At 35.9% G+C, this 13,974-nt stretch overlaps 1 protein-coding gene across 2 annotated transcripts in view; it reads right to left on the bottom strand.

The window, feature by feature from the left end:
• IGF1R (insulin like growth factor 1 receptor) overlaps positions 1–13,974 on the bottom strand; it is a 394,443-nt gene that overhangs the window by 27,373 nt on the left and 353,096 nt on the right. For both annotated transcript variants that reach the window (XM_072617064.1, XM_072617069.1), the window contains 5 exons: positions 13,740–13,899; positions 10,578–10,683; positions 9,799–9,869; positions 4,553–4,782; positions 4,060–4,170 (listed from right to left, as the gene is read on the bottom strand). In XM_072617064.1, coding sequence (XP_072473165.1) covers positions 4,060–4,170; positions 4,553–4,782; positions 9,799–9,869; positions 10,578–10,683; positions 13,740–13,899 — 678 coding nt within the window. The remainder of the gene's footprint in view (positions 1–4,059; positions 4,171–4,552; positions 4,783–9,798; positions 9,870–10,577; positions 10,684–13,739; positions 13,900–13,974) is intronic.

The following is a 13,974-nucleotide window of genomic DNA, read 5'->3' as shown; positions in this document are numbered from 1 at the left end:
TATATACACACACACACACACACACATATATGATAAATTAAAGATAAGGCTTCTTAAAGAAGCTGGGATTTTAGGTGAGATTTAATGGAAGCCAGGGAAACCAGGAGGTAGAAAGAGTTTCCAGACATGGAGAATAGCCAGTGAAAATGATCAGAGCCTGAGATGGACTGTGTGTCATATGTGAGGAATGGCAAAGAGTCATGGGATCACAGAATACATGCAGGGGGAGAAAGGTGAAGAACACAGGAAAAGTAGGGGGAGGACGGGTTGTGAAGGCCTTTGAATACCAAGCAGAAGATTCTATATTTGATCTTAGAGGTGACAAGGCAGCTACTGGAATTTATTGAATGGGGATGGGGGGGTGGGGTGAGACAAGGTCTTTAGGAAGATCAGTTATATAAATGGGTAGAGGACAGACTGGTGTGGGGAGGGACTTGAGACAGGAAGACTCATTAGACTATTGCAATAGTCTCAGTTTGAGGTGATAAGGGCCTGCAGCAACGTGGTGGCAGTGCCAGAGGAGAGAAGCGAGTGTATATGAGAGAAGTTAAGAGGTAAATAACAAGTCTTGGCAACAGTTTGAATATGGAAAGTGGGATAGAATGAGAAGCTGAAGATGACACTAGAGAGGAATCTAAGTGGCTGGGAAAGTGTTAATACCCTCGACAGTTATACAGGAGTTCAAAACAGGTGCGGGGAGAGTTTTGGAGAAAGACTGTAAGTTTAAGATGTTTAATGGGTTTGAGTTTAAGATGTCTATGGGACATCTAGTTCAAGATGTCTGAACGTAGTTGGAGATGTGGCTCTGGAGATTAAGATCTCATTTTTTCTTGCCTCTGTTCAAAAGCGTTCATTTTATTAATTCCATGAAAACTGTCTGATGATGTATATGTCTTCCTTCTCCTCCTACTGATACCTTACATTCTATAATAGTTTGTAGTTCAGAAATCACTTTCCTTTACAGTATTTGAGTTTCTCAACCCTGTGATCTCCTTGCCCCTACTTTAAAAAATAAATAAAAACCAACATAACAAAAACTGAATTTTAACATATAATTTGTAACGTATGTAGTAAGGAGAGAGCAAATTTATTCATAACTTTGAGAATTTTTTTTATAAAAAGCACATTATTAGAGAGCTCATTGATCAACCTGTTTTCTCTATATACGTGAAAGGAAAAAAATGAATTTCATACCTTGTGAAATGCCCACACTGAGCTAAATATAAATAGATCAATTCTTCAACTACTTAATTAAGGTAACTGTCTATGAGCCACAACTGCAGTCCTTGAAGACAAGCCTAGTAGTCTACAGTCAGTGTTTCAAATCATTTATCACTATTTTGATCACAAGATGCTGCTTATGTAACTAAGGATCGATAATTTTATAAATAAATTTTCATTCTCTTTTCTTGATCAAATATTTCCCATAAGTTTTTGGTACCTTATGCAGCATTTCTCAAGAAGTTTGTACTTTTTGAGTGTACATGCTACATATTAAAAAATTATTGAGGGACACCTTCCTCCCTGTTCCAAAGAGCATTTATTTATGAGGGCTTATCTATAAATAATTGCTGGATTCAAAATTAAAATGTATTAGTACTGTTGTGAAAACAACTTTTACCTCACAGATCCCATGAAAGGGACTCCCAGTGATCCCCAGACCACACTTTGAAAACCACTGCCTTAAATACAGTATATGTGTTTACTGAAAAATCATAATCCATAATTGATCTCAAAATAGAAAGACTATAAGGCTTAATTTGGATCAATTACAATGCTGATGCATTGTTTCAGTTCACTGTGAATAAATGGCAGCTCTTTCTCCATATATTCTGGTGAGTCGGGATGATGATTTAGCCTTTGAGAGCCGTTTAAGAGATGGGGGTATATTAGAGAGCACGGCTGAGCCAGGCCTCTCATTTTAAGTAACTCATTGTTGCTGTTTTTGAGTCAGTTCAACCATGTCTGACTCTGCATGACTCCATATGGGGTTTTCTTGGCAAAGATATTGGAGTAGTTTGCCATTTCCTCCTCCAGATCATTTTATAGGTGAGGAAACCAAGACAAGTACAGTTAAGTGACTTGCCCAGGGTTACACAGTTACTAAATGTCTGAGTCTAGATTTGACCTTAGGAAAATGAGTCTTCCTGACTCTAGACCCAGCACTTTATCTGCACCATCTAGCTGCCCAAGTTATCTCATTAGGTGATACTAAAAGAAAATGAACTGCTTCAGAATCACAGAAGGAGGAAGTCACCATGACAATCATCTTAACATCTTCATTTTATAAATTAGGAAGCATCTCCATAGAAGTGTAACTTTCCCATAGTCACAAACCTACTTAATGGAAGACTATCCAGGTCTGCCAATACTCAATCTATGAACAAAGAGTTGTTGGGAAAAGTGGAGGGGGGTAGTTGGAGAGAAAAGTAGAGAAAGTGGAGGCCTCAGAAGTTCATTTTGGATCCTCTTAAAATTAAAAGTATTTAGAAAATAGATGTACTTATAACCTTTCAAAGGAAGTTTGGAAGTTTTAAGGAAGTTTTTCCTTTCAGTGTTAGCTGGAGCACAACTGAATTTATCCCACAAGTTTAATTTTCCAACAAGCCATCATTCAACAATAAATATCACATATAGTAAAAGTAGTCTTCAAAGCTAAATTAGAATTGTATACCAATGGTTTTCAAAATGTTGTACAGACACATTTTTAAAGCAGGGACTTTTAGTTATTTGTGCCTTCAAAGATATCACATTCAAAGTCCTTGAGGGGTTATACACATAGACTGTTAAAGAGACAATGAAATCAGAAGTGAATCATTCTTTGGAACTAAAATGAAGGAAGTTCCACTTGGGAGGTGGTAAAGGTTTATATTTAATAAAAAATAAAACAAAAAATGTGTTCAAATGGAGAAAAGTTAATAGAATTCAGGAGAGGTAAGGATAAAGAGGTTTCTGCAGAGCAAATCCCAACCTTTAGGAACTGGAAAGGTTCAACTCTACAGCAACTGGCAAAACAGGGTCTATGCTACAAAAAATTATAAACTCTTAGGCACAACTGAAACAGCTAGTCTGCTACATTTAAAAATGTGAAATTTCATACCCCAAGTCTGCTAATGTGGCTAGTATCATTATTAAACATTCATCAAGTGACTTGCTTTAGAAGACATTAATTTTTACTCATGCCTGACACAAGCTTAGGAAACTGGACATTGAGGGACATCTAAAAATGACTCCAAAAGTCATTGTTGGAATGAGAATTTGAACTCACAGCCCAAACTGTTGGTTTATACTTATTCCAGTGAAAACACTCACTAATGCAAGACTTAAGGGTTATTTTCTATTTTAAATTCTAAGCAAGATAATTCTTCAGTCCTGTGAAGAGGGGATTCTAGTAATCTAGCTACAAAGTCACAAGCATACATGCTTCAACCATGAAGGCTTCATGAAGAAGGTGATGGTATGTGGACATGGGTGGGAAAGAAGGAGTTCAATTTATTTTTAAATACCCTCCTCGCAACTTTCCAGATACAATGGCAAGAAACTATACGCAACTTCCAATTTTACAGAAAGAACCTCTTGCAACATCTTAAAATCTCTGGCTAGGAAACCATTTAGATCAATTAACCATAACTACTTATGTGATAAATTACTACAAACCTTAGAAAATAGGCTAGTGTTTTAAAGATCCTATCTATCCCTGAAGACAAATTTTAAACATAGGATAACATCATACAATCATAGGCTCTTTAACAGTTAAAATGGACGTAAGATTGTAGTTATCATTTTACAGGTGAAAGAACTGAAGCACAGAGGGAAAGTTATTATCTAAGACCCAGAAAACTAAAGAGTGGTAGAGCAAGAAATGCATCACAGGTCTCCTAAATCACAGGTAACAGAACAGAAATGTAGTAGGAGTAGTAATAGTGGTAGTGGTGGTGGTGTGTGTGTGTGTGGTAGGTGGTGGTGGTGGTTGTAGTGGTGGGGCACTAGTAGTAGAAATAATAACAGTAGTTAATTGACATTCATATAGTTTTTAAAGTTATGCAAATGAAAACTGACCTCCGTCTCTGGCCTCAGAGATCTGAGGTAACTTTTGAGATCCCCTCGTGTCATCAATTCCATGATGACTAATGTTGGCTGACCCTGGGACACTACTCCAAGCAATCGCACCTGGAAGGGAAAAACCAGATGACTGAGATAGTAAGTTCACACAGCTTTCTTTCCATCCTCTCCTTTACTACTAGTACTAGCTTACAGTGCTGCTCAATCTAAGTGACGAGGAGGAGGTCTGAGCTCGTAAAATACAAGAGGATTATGTCTAACATATTAGAATACAAGACGGCTATCGTATCTAGTAAAGTAGCATGCATAGCCAAATATACTGTGATGATTATCAGTGATTTCTGGATATTGTTTCCAAAAACAGGTAGTTAAGAGGTCAACTCTAAATGTGTACACATAGGAAGTAAAAGGAGTTCCCACTGTCTTTCCACTTCAGATCCTACCCCTCCCCTTTCCCCCAATGCAACATCTATAAAGACTTTCCTCTTACCACATGATGACAATTGAATTCTTTCATTACTGAAGCTTCATTGAGAAATTCAATTCTCTCCCGCATGCTTGCTGCTTCATTGACTGTTTTGATGGCTACCCTGGTTTCAGGCTCATCTTTCACCACGCCCTTTGCAACTCCCTCATATACCATTCCAAATGAACCTTGTCCAAGTTCTCGACTCATGGTGATCTTCTCTCGAGGTACCTCCCACTCATCTGGGACATACACTGGGGAAGAACAGAAAGTATTTTGATTAAATATATTTAAGGGAAAACCAAATAAAACTCTTCCATCATATGAACATGGGATGGATAAGCCACTAGTCAATTTGCTCAGGACATCAATAACTAAAATCTACAGAGAAATAATGTCAGGAAACAAGGACAATAGCTTATTTTAGTGTTCTAAGAGCTTCCCATGAAAATAGCCAGTAAATTTAGCAAATCTCAGTATTTCACGTATCTCTGATTTCAATGATATCACCAACAGAGATTCTAACTTCTCAATACTTTAGTAAACATGAAATCCTGAAGTTAAAACCAATAACAACAACAACCCATCACCTAGTGGTCAAATTTTTAGAAGCAGACTTCTTTAAACTTAGACTGGTTTTAGGATGACAAATTTTGTCCAGCCTGGTAGACCTTGTCGAGTTCTGTGTTCTAGGTAGTTTTCAGAAGAAGAAATCAAAGCTATGAATAGTTATATGGAACAAAGCTCTAAATCATTAATAGAGTGATGCAAATTTTAAAAACTTTTAAAATTTAAAACAATTTTAAAAACCTTACACTAGCATGACAGAAAAGGAAAATGACAAATGCTGGAGGGATGGGAAAAAACAGGTTCATTAATACACTTCTGATGGAGTTGTGAAGTGGTCCAAATATTCTGGAGAAAAATCTGAAACTATGCCCAAAGGGCTATAAAACTATGCACACTCTCTAGATCTGTTGCCTGAAAAGATAAAAGAAAAGGGAAGAGCACCTATTTGTACAAAAATATTTACAGTAGTACATTTTGTGGTGGCAAAGAATTAGAAACTAAGGGGACTTTCATCATTTGGGTAACGGCTGAACAATTTGTGGTATATGGTTGTGATAGAATACTATTGTGCTTTAAGAAATGATGAAGAGGATAGATTTCAAAAAAACTTAGGAAAAATTTATGTGAACTGATCCAAAATAAAGTGGGCAGAATCAAAACAATGTACATAGTAACAGAAATGCAATAACATCTAATTGTGAAAGACTTAGCTACTCTGATCAATACAATGATCCTCAACAATTCCAAAGAACTTCTAATGGAAAATGCTATATACCTTCCAACAGAGAGAATGAACGAACTCTTGAGTGCAGATTGAAGCATTTTTAACCTTATTTTTCTTACTTTTTGTTATTGTTTTACAACACGGCTAATACAGAAATACGCTTTGCATGACTTCACATATGTAATAGGTATCATACTGCTCGCCTTCTCAGTGGGTAGAAGGGAGGAAGAGAATTTGGAACTAAATTTTTTAAATGACTGCCCCTTCCCCTCTACCCAAAATAAATAAATAGTTCTGTGTTCTGCTAGTTAAGGCTTCAAGAGCACAGGGTCACTGTTAAGATAGACCACTAGAGTAGAACTTTAATGGAAGAGGTTGCACTAAAAGTGGATACTGGTGCGACTCAGATATTTTAAATTTCACAAATAATTACAGTATCTGCATAAGAGCAGTTGAAAAACCAAAAGGGAGGTCCTTTGAAGCCCCTTAAAACACTAGACTCAAGATACAGTTTAGGAAGCAGTAACTATCTAGTTCAGCTCTTTAGTTCACTGTCCAATGGCAAAATAAATTGAAGGTAAAAAAAGAGATTCACAAAAGGGAAGGGATAAGAAAAATTTCAGAAAATGTGTATCCTGCCAGTCTTCATCCATGTGGAGAACAGCCAAACCAGAAAAGAAGAGCACTGAGGACAACTCTAAAATGGTCAGGACAGCTATTTCAGGTCTATTTTATTTTTATTCTAACAAATATTTATTGAGTGCTCACCACATGTAAAACACTACACATAAAACTTCAGATCATTTTAACTTCAAGTAACCAGGCACTGTATCAATTCACTCAAGATTTGGATGTAGAAAGTCCAAGGTAAAAGAAATAGTAAGAACGGTGCCAACAAAAGAACTGGCTGAAACTGGTACCAAAAGGCACTATTATTGTGCAGTGCCTTGGGTGAGAGGGAGGTGGTTCGGACAAAAAGGCTCTATTAGGACAGGATGAACTTGTAACTGCACTTATGTGGTCCCACTTGTATGGATATCAGAGTACTTCAGGATAACGAACTTGATGGGAGAGAAAATAATTCTCTGTCAGTATTTACTCCAGCTATTGCTAATAGCTTCTCTATAAGACAATCAGGTTCCAAGTATTACGTTTGATTGAAATCTTCAAGGCACCATTAAATAGAATAAATACCACTCAAGAGTCACCCACAGAAATATTACAAATCTGGGCTACAAACTAATTCCTAACTTTCCTTCACAAGGATTTAATACTCATAGTATGCAAATCTGCAGAAATTTCACAAAAGCAAGTTTGCACTTCCATATGCTTAGACAGTTAACACACTAAAAAATAAGGAGCTGGTTAACTTAAAATTAGAATTATGCAAGACTGTCCAATAGATAAGACTATTTACTATGCTCCCTTAGGAACTATAAAAGTCAGGGTCCGTAACCATTTATCTCAGGGAAAGTGGCTTGCTTTTTAATCAGAATTAACTGTGCAGTGTGCAGTAAAACATGCAGTTTAAAACAGTCAAACTTATTTCTTGGTGGGAAGGGCCTCTGAAGTCAACAAATTCTTCCCTTTATGCATTTATCCATGGGAAAACTACTACACTAAGCCAGAAAGTATATAGTTCAACCAAAAACCATGAGCTTTCCCAATTACCTGGAGGGAAGGATGAACAATGCTATCAGCTCTTTCCTGTTAGATATCTCCAATGTGTTCTGGAAAATGATTATAGGCAAGTTCATTTTTGGGGAAAAGTAGGTTTTTAAACTACTTTTGAATCACAATGTCACTTTGTCACCTTTTGAGGAAACCACCTATACTATGCTTGTCAAAAGGCTGGAGAAATTAGGTTCAAATGAGGTGACAGTGTTCTAACCAATTGGTCTAGCTGACACTAAGGTTTTTAAAGTAGGATGAGTGACATTTTGAAAATAGTCAGAACAGAGACCCTCAGTTATTGGAATTATTCATTATTCCCTCAGTGTAAAATCAAAATCATTATAGAGTCTATTTTGCTACATTAATGTATTCCTAAATCTTACTTGACATTTCACTGTCAAAACTACAAATATGCATACACCTTCTATACATAATAGTACATAATCTCATCTGTCTGGGATATTTTTGGTGTGGTCTTTTCTATACAAAAGAAGATACAGGAAATTATTTCTCATTTTCTCATCTAGTCTATGAGCTTGTATTTCCTTAATTCATATTTACTCTAAATTATTTGCTAATATAAACATGAGAAAGTCTTACATTCATATGGTGCTTTAATTTTAAAAAAAAATGCTTTCACATATATCATCTAGTGTGTTAATAATAATCACCAGTCACTTTTCATAGTGTTAAAAAAAAAAAGATCTCCCATATTTCTCACTCTTTGCTTGAACTCTTAGAGAAGAAAGAAATTTAATTTTCATGTGCATTTGCTTATTTCCTCTAATATCACTAGACATGACCAATCCCTCTTTGTTTCAGGGTCTTGATTTGGTTACTTTAATATAATACACCAAGAAGCCTTTATCTCATTGATAGAGACAGATCCTCGACCGATGTGGACTACCAACCACTCCTCTTTGTATTGTTCATAGGAAATCTTTATGAGTTATAGGTCAAAACAAAAGGCATCACCTAGAAACTAACAACTAAATAGTGATGGACCTTTCGTAAATTAATTGGATAGTTCTCAAATTACGGGAACACAATTTATTTCTGGGGTCATACACAAAGCTTTCAGCTTGGCAGGATTCATAGAAGGTTGTATTATGTTGGCACAGCCTTTGAGAATCCACAGTGACCTGTATGCTAAGAAGAAGCTTCAGAATGGGCCTTTGGTGAAATCTAAAACAAAACAAAACAGAAATCTGACCTGCTAAACCATATTCAGTAATGGTCAAAAGAAAATGGAGGAGACAGAGAGAAGGTAAACTTTATGATACTGGTGAAACAGAGTAATAAGGGAGAAGGGAAGAAAATAAATTCCAGTAAGATTTTCATATAGATAATAAATAAATATGAAAACTACAAAGAATGTCCTTGAGTAGATAGAAATTATTTTAAACATATAAAAACTATGTGAATCTAAAGTACTTTTGTTAACATCATAATTTTCTCTTTTCCAGAGGTAAACATTCTGGTATCTAGAATCGCTTTAAAAATTTGTAATTGCAGGCTCCCATTTCATGTAATTAAAATGATTGCCATATGGGTTACGTTCAGAAGTGTATTTCTACTGTGTCGTGTTGAGGTTCTCTACTATTGTGATTTTTTTTTGGTCTACTTCTTTACTTTATAGCAATGATATTCCACAACTGATATTTCTAGAACTAAAGAATTCCAAGTGAACAACTGGATAAGACAACCCTTCTCAAGCTTAGGTTTTTGAAAAATATAACAGAATTAACAATAACAATAACAGAATTAAAATCAATGCTGTCTTCAATCACTTGATAGGATTTTGTGCAAAGCATTCTCCTTATATGTCTTAGGTTCCTCTTAAGTACAGTGCTAACAAAGATACTTGTGAAATCTCTCTCAACAGGACTGTATGTAAAATAATAATAATACTAAAAACAATAGCAACTAGTGTTGCATGTCACTTTAAAACTGTCAAAACTTTATTATCTTATTTAATCTTCACAACAACCATGGGGAAGTAAGTGTTACTATTTCATTTTACAGACAAGGAAACTGAGGCAGACAGTGGTTTAATAACTTACTTAGGATCATACAACTTGCTAATAATAAGTTCACAGGTTGAATTTGAACTCAGGTCTTTCTGACTCTGGGGGTCTATACATTGTGCCACCTGGTGGTCTCTTATTGAGTTATAACCACAAAATGCTACGCAAATGTGAGTTTTCATAATTATTTTTGCAACACTATGAAGCACATCCTTTCCATTAGTAATAGCCCAAATCTAGAAATCACACGTGTACAAATATGTTTAAACACTTACCATCTGCAGCACTGAAGTACTCTGGATTGACAGATGCATATAGGACTCCATTCCCTAATCTGTCACTGTTTCTGTCAAAAGATTTAAAATAAAAATTTTCAAAACCCTACACATATGACATCTTCACCTATTTCCTCTTTATTCACGCCCCTTATTTTATATGTTCTATTAAGTATTAACAGAGCAGAGGAAGAGGGATAACTTTGATTCTTATAATAATTCTAACCTATTCAGAACTTCTTCTAAATGTGACCCAGTATATATCTTTGCATGAAATCTCATTAGTTTCTTTAGTAGTTTAAGTCCATTTTACCCCAATTATAGCAGAAGAAGTTATATAATCCTGAAGATGGAAAGGATGATCTTTGGAAAACTCCTAAATTCCTAAGTTCCTCTTCAAGAGGAAAAAAACTTTTTATTTTTTCTTCAATTAAAATGAAAGAGGACATTTGGCAAAAGGGGCCATCTACTGTACTTGGGAAAGTTAGTTAATTCAGTAAGGGAAACAGCTTTATTTAAAGAAGAAAAACCTTAAAATCTTATATAAAACACTTATGAAAGATTTCAACAAGTTCATATATTACTTTCCTTTAAAGAATATATAAAGTGAAGATCACGCTAAATGATGACATTTCCTCCTTTTGAAGGGTCACAGTGAAAGTCCTCAATGGGATGGCTTTACAATGTCTCTCTACTTTTTGGTAAATACCAAACTGCCATGACTCCCAATTTTAACGTTCAAACATTCAATGACAACTTGAGAAGCATGAAGTTCTTACCTTTTTTTATTGTAGACATACCACATTATCAGTACTCCACCAAGTATAAATAATCCTGCGATGGGGAGAGCGATCATTAAGTGAATGAAGTTTTCGTAGTCAGGTGCTGCAGACATGAGGAAATAAAGTGCATTAAATAACATAGAACATTTTTATTTCAACCAATTAATGGAATTTAAAAATCTGCCCAACTTCTTTAATACCACTCCATCCCCTCTCCTCCAAAATAAAACTTCTATGAAAATTAGTTCTAAGAAGCAAATGAACATTAAGATCTCCTAGCAAAAACTAGAAGCCAAAAACCCCTAGTTTTCTTATTGGTGTGTGATCAGAGGACTGTAGCCATCTTTCTTTCTAAGAAAAGAAAAAAAAAATAAGGCATTCTGAAGCAGCAAAACATCTGAACAGGAGAGAGCACTGTTAGGAATTCCTGTTCTAGTTCTTCACAGAATGAAAAGATTTCCCCTCCTTACGCACTGTTCTCATACTGTCACTCATCTCCTCAAAATCTTTCATTTTGCAATCCTTTGCAACCTTATCTCTTGTTATTCTTGAGTAAATATACTATGCTCCAAGCAAGCTATCCTACTGTCCCTGCCTATAGATATCCAATAGTTTCCAGTCTTTCTTTGCTGTTACTTTGGTCCATAGTTATGCCCAGAATCTACCCAAACAGCATGTTGCCAACTCTGCCTGTCTAGACCCCCTGAGTGGGTCTTCTCTCCCAAGATGCCTTCTCTGTCCAGTCAAAACTGCCCCTTATCTCTTTAAATCTTACCTAGCACTTTGTAATATTCTCCTCTTCCATATGGATTATAAACTGGGTGATGTCACTGTCTCATCACCGTCTTGTTTGTTCTGAAGCAGGGACTTAATAAATGCGTGTCGGATTTAAATCATTCCAGAATAATAATATTAACCAAGTACTTCATAGTTATTCTATCCTTTGCTTTAAGGCAGGTCAGACAGGCAGAATAAAAATCCATTAGTACTAATACATGGTTCCGTTCTAAGGCAGAAGAGGCTGCCATTTACACATTGCTTCAAATATCTTCATGTCATTGATAGCTATCAGAGTCAACAGGGCTTTTTCCTAAGTCTTTTTCAGAAGATATTTTGTGTCATTTTTATCACTTGTATCAGTGGTCAAGTTGTACTGTGTTCTTTTGAGGTTCTACATTTTAAGCAAGATGCAAAGAAAATGGAATATGTCCACAGGAAAACAACAAAATGTGTAAAGGTCTACAAAACTGGCCTATTCAGCTATGAGAAAAAGCTAAAAGACCTGAGATGATTTAGTCTAAAGAAAAGAAGGTGGAAGGGTAATTTAATAGCATTCATAAAAAGGATTTCTATAAAGAGAAGAGTTGCCAATAGGGCTCCATCTCCAGTGATGATTAAATGACACTAAACTTTAATAACCAAGATTTTCACTTGACATAAGGAAAAACTTTCCCAATAATAAAACAGATATGCAAGATGCCCCCTTGGAGTGTCTATCCATTTGTACCAGGGAAGGCATTCCTCATTCTCCCACCACCACCTGATACTCATGAGGTTACATGGCACTGTCATGAAAGTAATGTGATATTTTCATCTTAATGGGAATAAATAAAGCTAGCTCAAAATTAATGTTTTACACTATAATAAATGTGTTTTGCCCAAATACCCAGGCAAAAAACGTTTCACTATGAATCTGAATTTCCCATTCCTTAAGAAAGCTATGGCACTTGCTTTCTCTGTGGATAATAAATGAAACTAATTTGGGGAAATTTATGTGATCCCTGAGAAGGGTTTGAGGATACTAGAGCTGATGACAGGTTAATGGTGGAGGCCTTTTTCATTGGCTAGACCACTTAGGTGTCCAGAGTTCAAGAAAAAGTTCAGGAGATGAAAGCAAAATGAGTGAAAACAGATTTTAAGTTACTTCCAAATTTGTAATTCTAATATCCTTTATTTTCTTTTTAGGGCAGATGGAATCCTTATTTTCAATGACCAGATTAGTTCTTTCATAATGTTATTTGGAAATTCTCAAAGAGTACCAGTTAACGCAACAAGCATCTTTTGAGTTCTTTCCTTAACACTTAGGGCTCTTAAAATCAGACCTTATCTACTGCATTGACAAAATGGAATCATAATCAACTGGAGGACCATTGTTCTACACTGTCCAAATGCTACTTTCTATGGATTGCACAATTGGATCCCAAATCAAATAACCATTGAAAATTATAAAGAAAAATATAAAAAAGTAATGGAGGAGTCTAAGTTCTGTCATGTAAAACATCAATTTGTCTAGGTCAATCAATGGGTATCTATCCAGTGCCTACTATGTGGTCAGTCTCATGCTGGGTACCATTTAAATTTTTTTCACATTCTTTCTGGTCATACTATTTGCCATCATATAATTATTAGCAATCATGTAGAATATTTAAAGAGATTTCTTTCATTTGCAACATGTCTTTCATGCAATTTCATTATCACAATCATTAATACATATTCTAACTTAGACAGCTACAGTGATTCTCATGACATTTATAGGAGCCCTAATAGAAGTTCCAATAACAATTCTGGGCAGGCTACTTACAGAGAGGCCAGTCCAAGTTTTTTTTTTTTTTTTTTTTTTGGTGAAATGGCTTCATATGTAAACTAAGTTCTAATGAAGGGATCAGCTTGTATATAGCTGGGAGGCAAATTGCTAACTTGCTTTGCTTTGCCTTCCACTTCAATATGACCCTAACTTCAAAAAAACTGACCAAGAAAACATCTGTCCCTTGTCTTCAAGAGTCAGTGTTTAACACCACTTCTTTCCCACCTCCCTTTTCTATGCTCTCCTACCAGAAGACCGAGAGTTAAACCCTTGGCATGCAATTTTAGACAGGCTGTTGACATAAATCTATGATTACTATCATAATTGAGGCAGCTAGATGGTTTAATGGATAGAGCACTGGGTCAGGAGTCAGGAAGAACTGAGTTCAAACCCAGCCTCAGGACACTTAATAGTTGTGTGACTCTGGGCAAGTCACTTAACCTTTGTTTGTCTTAATCCTCAGGAGAATGAAATGGCAAACCACTCTAGCATCTTTGCCAAGAAAACCCCATGGCGAGTATGGTCCACAGGGTCACAAAGACTTTGACATGACTGAACACTATCATAATCCTTACGTTTGGCTGGGACATAGAAGAATACAGGGTCAGTCCATGATCCATTCCCAGAAAGAGAGGTGGCCTGAACACGGGCTGAATAGTTCCCAGGGTTCAGCCGTGTAAGCCTGGCCCCTCCAAATTTCCTGTATTCCTGTCTGGAAACACATTCCCGCTGATCCTAAAAGAAATACAATAGTCTGCATTTACTTTTCCCAAACTTTTGTGAAATCAAGCTTCATGATTTTTTTTTGAC

The sequence above is a fragment of the Notamacropus eugenii genome, chromosome 1 (assembly GCF_028372415.1).
Source record: "Notamacropus eugenii isolate mMacEug1 chromosome 1, mMacEug1.pri_v2, whole genome shotgun sequence".
NCBI lineage: Eukaryota > Metazoa > Chordata > Mammalia > Diprotodontia > Macropodidae > Notamacropus > Notamacropus eugenii.
The sequence above is the reverse complement of the archived record's forward strand: the minus strand, read 5'-3'. Positions and strand labels throughout refer to the sequence as shown.